Source organism: Polyodon spathula, chromosome 16 (genome assembly GCF_017654505.1).
Source record: "Polyodon spathula isolate WHYD16114869_AA chromosome 16, ASM1765450v1, whole genome shotgun sequence".
Classification (NCBI taxonomy): domain Eukaryota; kingdom Metazoa; phylum Chordata; class Actinopteri; order Acipenseriformes; family Polyodontidae; genus Polyodon; species Polyodon spathula.
Genome location: NC_054549.1, coordinates 28,676,558 through 28,693,329, shown reverse-complemented (window position 1 = coordinate 28,693,329; position 16,772 = coordinate 28,676,558). Strand labels below are relative to the sequence as shown.

At 38.6% G+C, this 16,772-nt stretch overlaps 1 protein-coding gene and 1 pseudogene across 1 annotated transcript; one reads left to right on the top strand and one right to left on the bottom strand.

Annotated features, from left to right (window-relative positions):
- The first annotated feature begins 107 nt into the window (after nt 1-107).
- On the top strand, nt 108-3,293 carry LOC121328819 (60S ribosomal protein L32). Its single transcript, XM_041273900.1, has 4 exons — nt 108-209; nt 1,956-2,056; nt 2,221-2,402; nt 3,103-3,293. The coding sequence occupies exons 2-4, from the start codon at nt 1,961-1,963 to the stop codon at nt 3,230-3,232; spliced, it is 408 nt and encodes a 135-aa protein (XP_041129834.1). The 5' UTR covers nt 108-209; nt 1,956-1,960; the 3' UTR covers nt 3,233-3,293.
- A 44-nt stretch (nt 3,294-3,337) lies between these two features.
- Nucleotides 3,338-16,509, bottom strand: LOC121328820 (annotated as a pseudogene).
- Nucleotides 16,510-16,772: the final 263 nt, after the last annotated feature.

Here is a 16,772-nt window from a genome sequence, read left to right as displayed (position 1 = left end):
TCAAATTAATTATTTTTATATTTTTCATTTAATTTCAATGCATATAGTTTATTTTTAATCCTTGATTGTTTTTTTAATATATTTACTGAAATAGCAAACTGTGCTTTTTTTTTTTTAGCTCCCTTGCAGCCCCTTTATTACTTCCCAGCAGCCTCTTCTCTCTCTCTTTCTCCGTGCTGTTTTAATAGAAGGCAGATTCCTTCTAGCCGGTGAGTGAGAAAAATCCTTAAACATCTTTAAAACAGAAGGATGTATCGGTACTTTTATTAAGCATTTTATGTCTTAAACACCGAGACGCATTATTACTGTGTGTTATTCGTAGTTTAATTTAAAAGTTGTTCGATTAACTGTTAACTAAAATGGTGACGTGATACCCAGTTTACAGACCAGTGCGCCTATATGTGTGTTAATTCATAATGTTATTACAACGCATGTCAGCGTTTTAAAGGTACACTTCTTGTGTAGTGCTACTGCAATAATAACTTTAGGTTTTAAAGATTTTGGGGGTCTTTAATATTTGTTTTAAGACTCTCGGAACTAGGCCTCGGTTCTATGGATAATCTCTGCTGCCTGTTCAGAGAAGATAATATACTTGCATAACGAATTTTACAGTCGTGTCTTCATTGTTATAAGGGCATATTTAACATTTACCAATACCGTTTATAGCTGATATCAATGAAAATGTCATATGTGCATTTTTACGTGAACCTATTCTCGCGATTGAGTGATTACGACAAAAGTAAACCTCACCGGGAAGCTGTTTAGATGGCGTTTGTGGAAATTCACCACATGGAACACGTGTATTAAGTGTTTGCTTTCATTTTGTGAAGTTTTGTGTTCTATAAGAAATGTTCATGGTTGTGATGTCACTGAAACGCGATTCATTTTGAATATTGTGTGTAGTTCTGGTCACCTCGCTATAAAAAAGATATTGCTGCTCTAGAAAGAGTGCAAAGAAGAGCGACCAGAATTATTCTGGGCTAAAAGGCATGTCATATGCAGACAGGCTAAAAGAATTGAATCTGTTCAGTCTTGAACAAAGACGACTACGTGGCGACCTAATTCAAGATTTCAAAATTCTAAAAGGTATTGACAGTGTCGACCCAAGGGACTTTTTCAGCCTGAAAAAAGAAACAAGGACCAGGGGTCACAAATGGAGATTAGACAAAGGGACATTCAGAACAGAAAATAGGAGGCACTTTTTACACAGAGAATTGTGAGGGTCTGGAATCAACTCCCCAGTAATGTTGTTGAAGCTGACACCCTGGGATTCTTCAAGAAGCTGCTTTGAGATTCTGGGATCAATAAGCTACTAACAACCAGACGAGCAAGATGGGCCGATTGGCCTCCTCTCGTTTGTAAACTTTCTTATGTTCTTATTAAAGCAGCTGAAAGTGCAACTAAATGCTTTGCTGAGCACCTTGCATGCGACTTGGCAAAACGAATAGATTAGTTAAGCAACCAGCTCATCGTATGACTGTGCACTACTGTTCAGGGTCAGTTTACTGCGTTACTCGTTTGTCTTCTGTGCACAGTGGGAAACCTGCTGATGGTGTGTTTACATTTCTTAAAGTGGGGTTTAGATACTGTAAGTCACTTGAATCATGCTTTGTCATTTTGTGCCAAGTGGGAATGCTTTTAGTATTTTGCAGCAGTAGAATGATACAGTTGAAGCAGTCCAAGTGCTCAGGAAGTATACAATTACATTTCAAATAATGGTTTTGATTTGGGTGTTTTACTGGGAAGCATGTGAGCTGATCTATTTAACATAAGGTCTGAAGTTAACTACCCGAATAGATACATTTTTGTAATTTTAATCTTATTGGCAAAATCTTTTGTAAAAAAAAGTTGGCTAACTTGTCATTTGCTGCTGCATTTGTCCGAAATCTGTATATTCTTTCAACTGTGGTCTTTTATCAGTATTGTAAAATATACCTTTTTATTTTCATATGTAGGCACCATGGTAAACCTCAGGCCTCTCATCAAGCCGAGGATCGTTAAGAAACGTACCAAGAAGTTCATCCGCCATCAGTCTGATCGATATGTCAAGGTCAAGGTAAGGCACGATTTTAAGAGTGGATTCACTTTATTTCTTGGTTTAAGTACAGACTGTTGCTTCCACCTAAAAATGTCTGTCAGTGAGTAGCATCTGTCTTGGTTTTGTTTGTTTCACTAGTCTTCCTGGTTTGCTAACTTATTACTATTTTTTTTTTACTTTAGAAAAATTGGCGTAAACCCAGAGGTATTGACAACAGAGTGCGCAGGAGGTTCAAGGGCCAGATTCTGATGCCAAACATCGGTTATGGAAGCAACAAGAAGACAAAGCACATGCTCCCAACTGGATTCAGAAAGTTTTTGGTACACAACATCAAAGAACTCGAGGTCCTCATGATGAGCAACAAGTAAGCTTTACCAATACCTAAAGTCTAAAAGAAGCACTCAAATAAAATGTACATTCCTGTAGGATTATCTAAATCCGTTGTTTAATGTAAAGGGATTTAGTAACTGTCAAATCATTGTTTTATTTTTCTCTTATTCTGCCTGGTGAGTCTAGTTTTCTGGACTACTATACCTGTGTAGTGTAGTTCACAGCTAGGCAACTACAGTTAAGGTACAGTGGAAGATTACAGCAACAGACGATGTGAACAGTAGGTGTTGCATCTTTGCTTCCCTCCTTGGATCATAGCTGGCGAGGTCTGCTATACCCCCTCAGCTTCAGATACCAGAGGGAGAGCACAGCAGAGGACATACCCGTTCCATCTGTAGCTCACTTCTTAGCTATCAGGTGGAAGATAATCTGCAACAAATCACTTAATTAAAACAACCTGGTAAGTAAGTATATACAGAACATTTGAGGAGCCATAGGGAAGTTTATTTTAGAATGTACACATTTTTCTGGTGTTAACTGAGTGATATATACTTGGATCTATCAGTTGTCAAATGTTGTGCACGTGAAGGCTCGGTCTCATTAATGATATAATGCATCATGAAGTAACAGCACTAGGAGGACTGCTCGTGATGGCCTTTTTGAATCCCACTCCTTGGAGCCAAAGATGAGTATAAGAGTGACATGAACTTTGTTTGTTTTTTTTACTTTCTTAGAACCCACTGTGCAGAGATTGCCCACAATGTCTCCTCTAAGAACCGAAAGATCATTGTTGAGAGAGCCGCACAACTGGCTATCAAGGTCACCAATCCAAATGCAAGACTACGCAGTGAAGAGAATGAATAAACTGTGTTGCTTGATCCTTACCTGTTTCAATTAAAAAAAAAAAAAAAAAAAAAAAAAAAAATCAAAAACCCTGCCATTCATATGACTTAATTGTTATTTTTTTTGTTAGTCTCTAGCTAAGAGAACACCTCTCGGAGAAGCAGGTGAACTGTTCTCTAAGATGGAGTTGACCACCAGACACTATAAATCCATAAATATTTATTACTTGTTAGGACTCGCATGTATCAACATATGAAATAAACGGAATAATTAAAAGAAACATTACTAAGCAAGTGTATGTTATAGTAAGAATTTTTTTTTAAAAACTGTCAAACTAAATTTAATGCCACCCCTACAAAATTATTTAACAGAATGGCGAACGCCAAATTGTTCTATTTGTCAGTCAGTTGTTTTTTTTTTTTTTTTCACTAGCTTGAACTATTTCCAACTTTGTAGCAAGAGAAACACGCGTTTTACTGTTGTTTACATGCCATTTTGTAGTGATGAGCTGCACTCGTGGAAATCGGTACAAAATGACGTAGAATCCTAATTTTTGACTTTCAACTTACAGATTCTCTATTTTCATAAGAAGAAAGTTGTTTACCTGTTCTGTAGAACTCAATCACGTCCAAACCTAGATACAAATTAAATATATCCGATAACTAGATATCATCCGATTTAAGACACGTTCTTGTTTCCATGGAGACATCTGTAACATGTCAATCACCCCTGTGACCTCATCCAAACTTCATTTAATTGAATGTACTGTAATGTTATACATTAATAATAAACAGGGTCTGTTTTCATAGTTAAACCCAAAAAAGTAGGATTTCACCACAAACGGATTATTTAATACTAGGGTTAAAACCCACCAAACAGGTTAAAAAAAAAAAAGTGATAACCAAAGATCTATGATAAGCTTTATAATAAGTGTATTGAAAACAATTGTCACTCAGACAAAACTTAAAGGATTGCCTGAACTTTAAAAAAAAAAAAAAAAAAAAAAAAAAAAAAAAAAATTTGCAGCAATTGCCTTAATTCAGCCTTCCTTTAATCTTAAAGTAGCTTTTCAATGTGTACATAGAGGTCATTGTATGTAAACAGTGATCTCTCTAGGAACCACACAGGCAACCCTGCTTTGCCACTGTAAGCATATGTAGTCAACTGTGATTCTTCTAGCTCTCAAGTATGATACACACAGGCAGCTGGAAGATGTTTGTTGTTCCCCACATGCAGAAATTCAGCAATTCATTCATGCAGCAACATTCCACACAAACTTGGGGGGAAAAAAGACAAAGCGCTCTCCACCTTGAAATATCAGAAAACAAGTCTGTTTGTATTCCAGTAAAAAAAACAAGTCTCCCTGCTTTTACGTTCTAAGGCTGTATTATAGTATTATAAATATGTATACAATTGAAATTTGCCTATTGGTGTACATATTAGGAGCCCAACCTTTATATAACAAATGCATGTAACTTCTATTTCTTTTTCCAGTAAATATAAAAAATGATAATACTTGTAATTGCTACTTTAACCTATGAAATTTCTGTATAGATTCATTTAAACTTATTAATTTCCTCAGCCTTGCAATATTAGCAAATTTCCTCGCAACTGTTTTGAATTTCACAGACTATGAATATATACAAGATACTTGCAATCCAAGCAGAGTTGCATAAAAGTCACATCATCTGGCATAATATTCTTAAAGGTGTTTTATTATATCCCCCTCATGTTTACAGCATTACAATATACCATAAAAACTTACCAAACTGGTTAAGTTGATCACTTCTCATTTGAAAACGGTGCCTTAATGTTAGACGGTTTCAAACCACAGCATTCTCGATCTGGTAATGGACAGACTGATTTTAGCTGGTGTCCGTTGTTTCTGTGGCGGCAGTGGAGGAGCTGAATGCTTTCAAAGATGGAAGCCATTTCGCTGTTGGCCCTGATCTGGGAGGTGAAGTCTGACATAACAGAACTCTTCTGTGCCTCTGCGATGGTGAGCAGCGCTGCTACAGCCCGCATGGCCGAGCGTTTCAGCTCATCCTGCTTCTCAAACTCCTGCTTCACCGAGCCAGCCTTCACCTGCAACGCAACACAGCTGGCGTTTACAGGGGCTCTTTTCATTATGACATCCTGGCATTTATTCTGTAATACAGAAAAGCTGTCTTCTTGCAAGACAGTAGATCCTCAAGACTAGATGGCCCTTCAGCTTTTTTTCAGTGTTTTTAATGTCCAACCTTGCCTTGTATTTAGTTTGCAAAACAGTAAGAAACCTTTCATATATGTTTATCATGATACATCTGAACCACTTTCCTACAGTAAACTACATTTACCAGTTTTTTATACTCTTTGAACATTTATTTTTATCATTGTATGCAACAAGTAAACCTGTACAGAGGATTGGTACATCAAGCAATTTGGGACAGGCCAGCAATTAGTAATAGATATAACCATTGAGACTTGTTTGATTTAGAATGGCATGCAAGTTTGTGTTGTTTGCTTGTGATTTACATTGTAGCATTATATTTTTATAACAGGCACTATTCATAAAGCTTAACACCGTTTTAGTGTCATGAATATTTTGTTATGGACTTTGTTTTTATTCCATTCAAATCATGTCACATTGTGACATTTTATAATCCCTGCCTCCCAATTACTCTACATTCGACAGGGAGTAGGTGGGTCTGGTAGAGTTGAAAGGTCACATTGTCACATGATTTGAAGCTCAAAGTAAGTTCAAAGCCAGGTAAATAGAAACAAGGTACATGCTACCTTTGTGGTGCAGGTTGCTCTAAGTGGTTCCACCAGTCGGTCCAGTCTTTGCATGACAGCATTGGGGCACATGGTAGACAAGCGAGCCAGCATAATGAATGTCAGCATCTAAACAAGAGAAAGTGGTCCAGATCTAATGCAGGTCATGGATATTGTATCATGGTCTTTGGAATATTCTAAACATGGTTGAACATTAACTTATAGAAACAAACATATTACCACTACAATTTATTACTACTGCATGCAATGCAAAAACAACCACTTACCTTGTAGCATAGCCATTACAAGGACAATGCAACAATTACATTTTATGGTCTGCCATGCATGATTTTCATTAGAATTGCATAGTAATATAAGAATTTGAAAGAGGAATTGATGTTCAGATTTTGTGCACGTTTCTGCTGGCTATATGTGTAAAATACAGACCTAAAGCAGGTGTCTTGCTGTGTTATACCCTGATATCATAGTGATCTTTCAACCCATCTTCCACATGGTTCAGGTATTCGAAGATATCCATCCGATCCAGACAGCTATCCAGGAGGGTGTACATGCACTCAAAAGCAGCTTTCCTCACATCCAGGCCATCGTCCACTGTGTGTTTGAAAGGGCCCATTTCCACCTAGAAACAAAGTCACAGTTACCAAATGGGTTTTCATGTATCATTACACATGTTAGCAAACTTAGAAACAGAGCACTATGGGGAATACTATGATTCTGTCATTCTGTTGTTGGGTTTGAAGCCATGAAAAATGACTGGATTCCAAAATGAGATCCAGTAAAACACGTAGCATTGAAAACCTTAACATATGAGAAGAAGAAACTTTACAAACAAGGAGACCATGTGGCCCATCAAAGCTTGTTAGATTCCTAGTAGCTGATTGGTCTCCAAATTAGGTCTTAAAGGATCCCACAATATGACCAGGTAGCCCATTAAGTGTGTCCTACTTAGTTCTGCTTCATGCAGTGCCTGTTATTTTTATAGAATTGATTTGCACGATGCATCTGTGTGGGCTCTCACCATGCTGTACATACCTCCCGAATGAGATCCTTTCTGATTTTAGTTTCATTGTAGAGATGGGGAAGCACACTGTCCAAGTGGTCTCAGATTAAGGAAGGCTTGATGTGAGCAGCAGAGTTAAACATCACCAAGGCCACACGTCTGACATTCAGATCAGGGTCTTGTAATGTCTTCAGGAAATCCCCTTGAGAAAATGAACAGGGTCACGCATGTTGAAAATCACACTGCTCTATGTTAAGCCTTGTAATGATGTATTGAACAAGTACTGCACACCAGTACAAGAAGACTTACCTATGCATCCCTTTAAAAGTGCATCTATTGGCAGAAGCTGGTCTGTAATAGTAAACTTTATTGCAGTGACTACAGTGCTCCAGGTATATGGTGAACCTGAAATGTAAAAGGTACTACTTTTATAAAACTGGACACAATCCAAGCTCTGCATAGTGTTTATCAAGTTCAGTGGCCGATGGATTACCATACAAGGATGCTAAACTAAATAAGAGTGCTGCATATGCTACCCTTGTATTTCTTTACCACATATGCAGCACCTCTGTTTAATTTAATATCCCTGTATAGTAATTGATACAGTCGGCATCAATTAAATAAACTTGATGAGCGGAGTGAAGAATACTTTTTGGCTCCTTTGTCATGGAAAAAAAATAATAAACTCACTTGATTTACTGGTGATATGAACCGAAATCTGTCAGCAAATTATCTCTCATAACCAGATAGTTAGCCATAGAGTTCATTGTTCACTATATTTACGTGAAGTCAGCTGTTTCTTTAGCCTGGGTAGTAAATGGGCAGGATTTACAAGGGTGAGTTTTCCCAGACACTCTGCAACCACATTGCGTGCCCCCTTCTCTGAACACTCGCAGTGCTTGAACAGCAAGGTCCAGATGTCCTCCACATAAGGCTTCAAGGCCTCCGCAGAAGAAGAGCTGATGACCTCTTTTAAGGAGTGAAGAAGCAGGTACTGTCTCTTCGGTTGACTTCCAATCTCATTTAGCATGAAGGGAAGGTATTTGTTCAGGTTACCCACACAAATGTTACCTAAAGCGTAAGATGCAGCCGATTTTACTTCTTCGTTTGGGGAAGAAAATGCCTCAAGGATGACTGTTTTTAACTCTTTCTGTCTACCAAGGTTCATAGTATGTCCTATGACGACTCTGTGTTTTTAACATCTTGAATGAAGTGATTTACCATATTTATTGCTTCCTTCGGACAGGTTGAAGAAAGCGCTGCCACACACTTCGCCACAGAGTAGTAGGACTGTCTGTGCATAATGGTAGATCCACAAGACTTTTGGGAGCCATAGAAAGGACCTGTTAAATGTTTCAGAAGCTCATTGAAACCCATGTTACCTGCTTTGGTTACAACCAAAGCTTGGAAGAAATCTAGAATGGCATTCATTGCTCCTCCCTGCAGTAACGGGGAATGGACCAAATTAAAGACTTCAGGCAAAACAGACCCACTGATCTTGGACAAAGAGGAAGGGCAGACCTTTGTCAAGCAGCTGAGGAGCACTATAGCCACTGAGCCAATGAAATATGCATATCATTTTCCCCAATTAAAGACGGACGCTCACTAACAACAGATTCAATCATGGCAGGCTTGAGGCAGTCGCTATAGTTCTTAATTATGATGTCCAAAGCAAGTAAAGTCATAAGTTTTAAGGCATGTGATTCTTTCTTAAGAAAGAGGTCAATATTGGTACCCCTTCAGCCAGAACTGGCCTAAGATCTATTTTCAGAGAGGAACCTGCAATCAAAGTTAGTGTCTTCACAGTTGTCAGTCTTGTGATTTCATTTTTGAGTCTTTCAAGAAATATCTTTAGAGTAGGCTGCAGGTCTCCACCTATTTGGTCTCCAAGGTTGCAGATAATCTGACCCATACAGGATATGGCTCGTTCCTTAATCGCTTGGTCTATATCTGCAGCTTTGAGTCTCTTCAAAGTGCTTGAAAATAAATCTTTCACGTATGGCTTTGAGTCAAAGGAGGAGGGCTTTTCCAGTGGTCGAATGACCTTCACAAGCTGCTGGGTTACCAGTAGAGCCTCTGAAGTAATCTTGTAGAAGGGGTCCCCAATGCAGGACACCACAGGGGGCATGATCACACTGATGTGAGGATGCAAAGCTTCAGGAGGGTGGTTACAAAGAATGACAGTCAAGAAGGACAAGCTGTCAATGTTCGAGGAACTAGACTTGTCAGTTAGAGAGTACACAATGCCTAAGAAAATAAAAAAAAAAAAGTTGTAAGCCAACTATTTTATTCCAACTTGATGTCAGAGTTACCACAGAAGATAGAGAGCTGTCCTACACTAGTACATTCTTCTTTAAAATGTATTTTGATTTCATCTGCTTTCATCTAAATAATCTTTTTCTGTCGCATAAATCATCAGATCTTTTTGAAGGGCTACAGCTTTAAAGGCTAAAAACAAAACATAGTAGACTCTGGTCTGACATCAGAATTGTATCAAGTAAGTATTAAAAATAAAATTTCTTGTTGAAATTAGTGCATCACTTTATAATCTTATGATAGAGCGGTTAAGGTTCTGGATGAACTACTCACTGCACATGCCTTGCATTTACCTGGTATTAAGGCTGGTATATGATCCACCAGAGCTCCTGGTAATACATTTGCCAGCTCGGTGAGAAGACATAAGCAGCCTTGTCTAAATTTAATACTTTTCTCCTTCAGCTGGTTGTGTAAGGCTTTCACAACATTTGGAACCTGTAAAAATGAAACGTCATTTTCAAAAAAAGTTTAATTTTAGCGTTTATATGGATCACAGTAAATTTCAATGAGACATAAGCAGTTATTGTGCTGGGTCCCAGTGGGTCTGCGTCTGCCTGGACCCAATCAACCCACCTCATATAAAACATTAAAAAGGTTTCTTGTATTTGATTCTAGCTATGTCAATGTCCCTGAGTATTGTAGCCGCACACACAAGCATAAGTAAAAGTGTTTTCCCTAATGTTTTTCGATTATTTTGTGTCAAAGTCTAATGACATCTAGGTTTGGCTTTGGACAACATGCTGTCCTATCACTAGTCAGTACTTTAATGGAAGGCCTCCAATGAACAGCAGGTGCTGCATGAAGTTGTGTTGGTTGCTCAGCAGGAGACACTCATCAGGTTCTCCAGCATGGTGTTAGGGGCCACTTATCTGTGTTCAGAAAAGATTATACAAGGCCCTTCTTACTTGGGGAACTTCATGAAGAAAGCCAGGGAAGATAACGCTGGTGTACTGGTAAAATTGGGCTATGGTCTAGCTACATTTCCTATTGGCCCATCCAACCACGACAATGAAAAGTTGCATCTCAGTGGATCTATCAAGTTATAAATAAACCTAGTCCTCTGCAGTACCCAACATGCAAACTCTACTGACCTGGCTCGTGAGCATTGTAAGAGAGGATTCTTCCTTCCCCATGATGTCTGATGACTGCAGCCAACCCTGCATGGGTCGTGTTTGCTTCAGCAGGGACATGTAAGCCAGGAAGATATCTGCCTTGACGTTCTCTTCTCGTTCCTTGAACCTGGCGATGAGGGCGGGCGACACCGTCTTGTAGAAGTCCTGCAGCATGTCGTGCCGCGTGCTCAAGATGGCCTCCAGGCACTTCGCTGAAGACCGCCGGACCTTCCAGCTCATGTCGTCATCATCACTGTACTTGTCACCTGTCTCTAAAGTGGGAAACAAAGCTTATTATTGTGTCTAAAATGTAGGGATTCAGTTGTGTTACACAAACATCTACATTTTCCCAATCTCTATTGATTTGACATGACATATTTGGGGCACTGGACATTTCCTAACGTAATAGTAAGCCATACACTATCCTCTTCAATAACTTTACTGTTTCAGAGAAATCAAGTTGATGTACTTTAACAGCATCCAGAAAATGTAGGTTGCCTTACAGTTGCATGTTATTCTCAGAACATAGTTTTCATGCATCAAGAAATCACTTCTCCGAGCAGTATTTCTGGTACTCTGCCAGAACAAGTCTCTCTTATTGCACCTATATCCCGTCAGATTGTACTTCAATCATGTAAAAAAAAGTAAACTTGCTCAAATGGTTCCAATTTATATTGATGCAATTCTAAATGTTTTAATATATCAACCTCTGAACCAAAAATATAGTTTCAATGTGAATAAAAGAAAAACATGTTAAAAACTGGTGTTCTAATGCGATCACAATTCACCTTCGTCGTCCTCATCCCTACTTTCTGTGTCCATCGCATTGTCATCGTCATTGTCGTAGTTGTAATTGGGGTTGTAGGTGATATACTTGAGACACAGTCCAATCATAGTAGGGATATGGGGAGACATTTCCTTTGGACATCTTTGATTAAACAAAAATCAATCTCCAGTGAGATCTGTAGCTAGATGACTGGCTTATGTAGACCATCTGGTCTACATAAAACCCTAAATGGTAAAAAGTTAACACTAGTCAAGACTTCAAACTGAGCACAGAGATTAGAATGACAGGATGTAAATGGAAGCTGGAAGAGTATAAGTAAGTTTAGAACAGAAGTTAGGAAGCACTTCATTAGTTATAAATCCAAGCAATAGACTACCAGGTGAAGTAGTAGCATAAAAAACCACTAGGGACATTTAAAAAAAAAAAAAAACTATTTGATTCTGTACTGTCAAATGAGATTCCCATAATAGGGAAGCATGATGTGATGAAGTAGCAAGCGTTGATGGGCCAAACAGTCTTTTCTCATTCCCAAACTTTTCTTATGTTCCTATGTTCTCATTAAGTGACACTTTAAATAATACACAACATATGTAAACTTGCTTCTAATTTGGGTGGCTATTATTAATTATGCATCTTACTTCCGAACAAATGACTCAAACGCCTGGAAGCAGTATTCTCTGAGTTCATCGTCCTCCACACTGCAGTACTTCACCAACACTGGAATGATCTTCTCCAGGTGCTCTCCTAATAGAAAGTCAGTCAGAAACAATACAACATGTTCATGTTTATTACTGACGCTGCCCCCTGTAAGGGATAGTTTATGACACTGACCACTTAAAAGGGTTTGTCAATTATAGGGTTGCCAATTGTAACAAATTCTAAGCCCTAAAAATATGCACATCAGCAAGATGCATATAATGTTTTTAAAAACAAAAATTCAGTCTACTGAATGTATATATATATATATTGATATATATATATATATATATTATATATTTAGATATATTATATATATCTATATATATATATATAATTAGCTCTCAGAAAAAAAAATCAAACAAGGGTCCATTAGTAACCAAGTTTTATTTGTCACAATGTTTATACAAGACAAAAGCAAAGCTCCAAAATGATCCAGAAGTTTGATCCAAAAGGTTAATTCTTACCAACTCTGTGTCCAGCCTGCCTGCTGATGGCCGCCAAACACTGGGTGTAGGTGCGGGTTGTGGAGGTGAACTCGTTCCTGGAGAGCTCTTTGAAGAGGTGCTTCATCAGCTCTGTGAAGATCGCCGCGCTGCAGCTGGGAGCCAGATGACTGAGGGCAATGATGGCCCTCTTCCTCACAGCCAGCCTGGGGCTGGTGAGCTGGGGCAGCAGGCAGCTCAGGATGGGCGAGTGGAAGGAGATCAGACCACTGCCTAACCTGCAGGGAGCAGGTTTGAGCCAAGGCATGATAGCAGGATTAATTCACTGAGAAGCAACATCTTTTTGTGTCCTGTGTCTTATAGGTAGGGCTAGCTGGTGAGGGGGTTAATTCACTAACCTCTCAGGTTTTTCACCTCTGGAAGCCTAGGTTTGAATCCAACTTATGTTCAAGGGCAAGTGAAATGTGTCTGGGGGTTTAGCCAAGCAGCCAAATCAGAAAAAAATACCAATTTGGCAAAGTCATCAGCCTCTGCTTGAGAGATGAAATGGCAAAGAACTGATAGACTGATTGATTAAGAATACACGATAGTCATAAGACCACACCTTTGTGAGGGACACAATTTAAATGGCTTGTACAGTAATACTGTAATAATTCATGCCTAGCTGTGGAGTCCCGGCCTACCTGCTCAGCATGTTGGAGAGGATATCCAAAGCCTCCAGCTGCACAGACACATCCTCCTGCTTGCCAATGGCTCCAGTCAGCTGGGCTGTGATTTTCTTGCACATATTCGTGGTCAGAGCGGACCCTGTAGTGCAAAAGCCTTGATTATTAAAGCTGGCTAGGACTCCTACAGTTGGGGTGGATCTCACCTAGCTTTACCTCATATTCAATTGTGCTTCCTATAGGTGACATTTTCTGAAGTCCCAGTGGCTTACCTCGTTAAAGCTGCCGTTTGGAGTGCATGGTGAGTTATGCATATGTGGTTCGAATCCCACTTGTGCCAAGTCGCCAATCTTGGTGGGGGGTCATTTGGCCTTTGTGCCAGGAAAGTAGGCTAGGGATTGGTTTCCCCTTCATGTTCCAGTGACCACTATTGGTCAGTCTTCCGACAAGTCCATGTGGAGACTTCCCAAGCTGGGCTCATGCTGCCAGAGATCAGTAGCTTGGTAGCATACAAGTAACTAATATATATAGCAGGGTTTTCCTCTATTAGGCTATTTCATATAATCCACAACACTACATGTGGCCCATACAAAAAAAAAATACTACAGTATTGTACTATCCAAAAGAGTATGAATTTAGAGTATCACATTCATCACACAGAAGTAGAGACAGTTTTTGGATGGCACTGTAGTACAATACTCAATGTCAGAAACTGAGGTTTCACTCAGAAATCCGGTCACATGTGGAATACATCTGGTTAATGACAAGGCATGAGCATAGGACAGCAGGCCAGTTCTTACCAGTGGAGGCTGGAGGAAGTTCTGCGATGACTGTTTTCAGGTCCATACCTGCAGTTGTCCCACAGCTGCTCCTTGTCTGACAGCATGTTTGTACACAGTGTGTCCACGATGGTCTCAACTTGGTAATCCTTCACCTTGCCTACCAGTGGGCCCAGACTAGAGAGACAAAAGAGCACATCACACTGAACAACTAATGTGAGTCAGAACTTTACAAATTGTATCCATTTAAATAAAATATATATCCCAAAGTCCCTGTTAGAAAGATCTTGGGCACTGACAGACACTACAGTAAGCATATAAATACTCATATAGCTTATGAGAGAAATGGACTATCCCCAACCCTGAATTAGTGGAAATTAGTTGTACATTGTGGTCCACTCACCACTTGACAGCCAGGTTCTGTACCTCTCCATTCTTGTCCTCCAACAGTTTCAGCAGCATTGTGACCACCTTGTTCTCGCTGTCTTCATCCAGCTTTATAGAGTCTTTCTGCAACTCCATCATCAAATCATTGGTGGCCATAAACCTGCAAATATCAGCATCCCATTGAAGAATAAGTTACTGCAGCACTACTAAGTTTAGGTAAACACTTTGACATGAACTCAGGCCATTAGACTACCCTTTAAACCTTATTCAATCACAAATGATGCACTCTGATTGGCTGAGTTATATGTACATGGTAATCACGTATATTGAGCATACCCCCAGAACTGTTGTCAGTGGCTTGTTCACCTGCTGCAGTAGAACTATATCACTCCACAAACCTAACAAACACTTAATGGCTTCACTACATTTGATGGTTATTTAGAATCGGTGCCTCATGTGTTTGAATTGAATTGCTTGGCTGCTGATGCAGTCTGACACAACACTATATATTTGACAGAGGTCAAATCCTGGGATACAGGATAGATAATCCCACCTTACCACAGAGGCCCATATTTTCAAAGCGTTTACTCCAGTGTTTAATTAACTCCTATTTTTAAAAAAATGTAAAACACCTGTTAGTTTCACAAAGCTAGACCCAAATAACCAAATGTTTTCTTCATTCTCATAGTGACTGTTTCTCATTTTGTAGCATTAACATCTTCTTTCAAAAATAGAAGCTAATAAAAAAAAAAAAAAAATTGGAGGGAGCAATTTGAGAATATGGCCCATATTTTCCTATGGGCTGCATATTATCAAACAAGTAAAAAGACCAAGATGGAATACAATTGTAACAGTATAAAACTAGCATGAAACTTCTCAGAACAATAACTAAACTGCTCCTCCTGTAACACAGTTGTATATACAGTGTGTTGTACAGTACTTTTTTGCGACAGGAAAAATGGCTTCACAAAAATGAACAGCGACCCGCGACAATGTTGTAATGCGAATGAGAGGTTATTACATATAGTTCTGTCAATAAGATCCTGGACCGTGTCACTGCAGCTATTATGGCAACAGAGCAAACAATTAGGAAATAGCTAAATACATTTCCTTTGCCATAACAGCAACCGTGACATAACGTACCCATGGAGATTCACAGCAGTTTTTGACTCTCTTTAAGGCTAGTCAATATTAGGAATAATTTACAATGTTTGGGGAATGCATCCAGGAAATTATACATTCATGTAACTACTAGACCCCATTATTAGTTGTATCAAACACAGAATGTTGTCTGACAATACTCAATGTATTTCACATGAAAATTAATTTTCACAGCAAAATACTGACAGACCCTGCAGTGTACCACAATCATGCTCAGTTTTACACAAAAATACACTACTTCGTATGTGTTCACTACATTATGTCCCAGTTTAGACTTCTGTTTGCTCTACTTGATCAGAAACCAGACCTTGTTGACAGTTTGGTTCGTTTTGATTCTCCAGAGATAGCAAGCACTCAAGCTCTACTGCTACATCACTCCGTGAGCCAAATAATCATGCTCTTAGCAGGTTTAACATTACATCTTCAAGCTGTGTTACAGTTATAGAAACAGAACCAAATATCCTGTTATATTCCCCTAAATCTTTGTAGTCTTTTGTTTCTGTAGTAGTCTGACATAATTTTACATTTAACACTCACAGAGTTGACATTTTCCACATTTCAGGGTTTAGAAGGTAAACAGACGTATTTAATCTGCACACATTGTTTTTAAAACGGTATGCTGCACATCATTCAGATTTAAAAGACATAAGTGAAATTAAGCTTTACGTCCATAACGTACAGCACGTTAAGGAGAGTTAGGAGTTTTTTTTTGGTTTTGTTTTCCATCGTGTTCAACAATTGTACAATACAGTAAAAACATTTAAATGCTATTCCCATTGTTGTTTGTTAGTATTGAAATATTAAAACGTTTTAATAAGATATAAACTACTGTCATACTGGACAGCTGTCGTACATTAGAGGTGCTTAAATTTTCCACATTCATTTCTATATGATCTCATGCTGATATAAAGATACCCCGGAGTTATTATTAAACTATGCAAACGAATGCAATTGTAAGCAGCCCTCTTACCTAAAATCTCTGTCAGAGGATGTCATTTTCTCCAGCAAGTTGGATATATGATAGGACACATTGGCCATCTTTTGATTGTAACGGTATTATTTCGCAAATGCAAATGTCTTCAGTGTAAATTTTGAAATGACGAATTGAGCTGAGGTTTCTATTTACATGGAGAATATGGCGAGAGAGGGCAACCGTGGCATTTTCAGGGTTAGAACTCGCTGGAAAACCTGATACTGTGTACTGGACTGTGATATAAATAGACATAAAAAGTAAAGTTAACTTTTTGAGAGTACCATCTAGCGGAATCTATGTGTATTGAAACACCACACAGTGCACCAATTTTCTTTTTTTTTATTTAAAGGGATACACTTGAATACCATGTAGCACTGTTGAAGTAGCTGCTTTTTAATTTATATATATATATATATATATATATATATATATATATATATATATATATATATATATATATATAT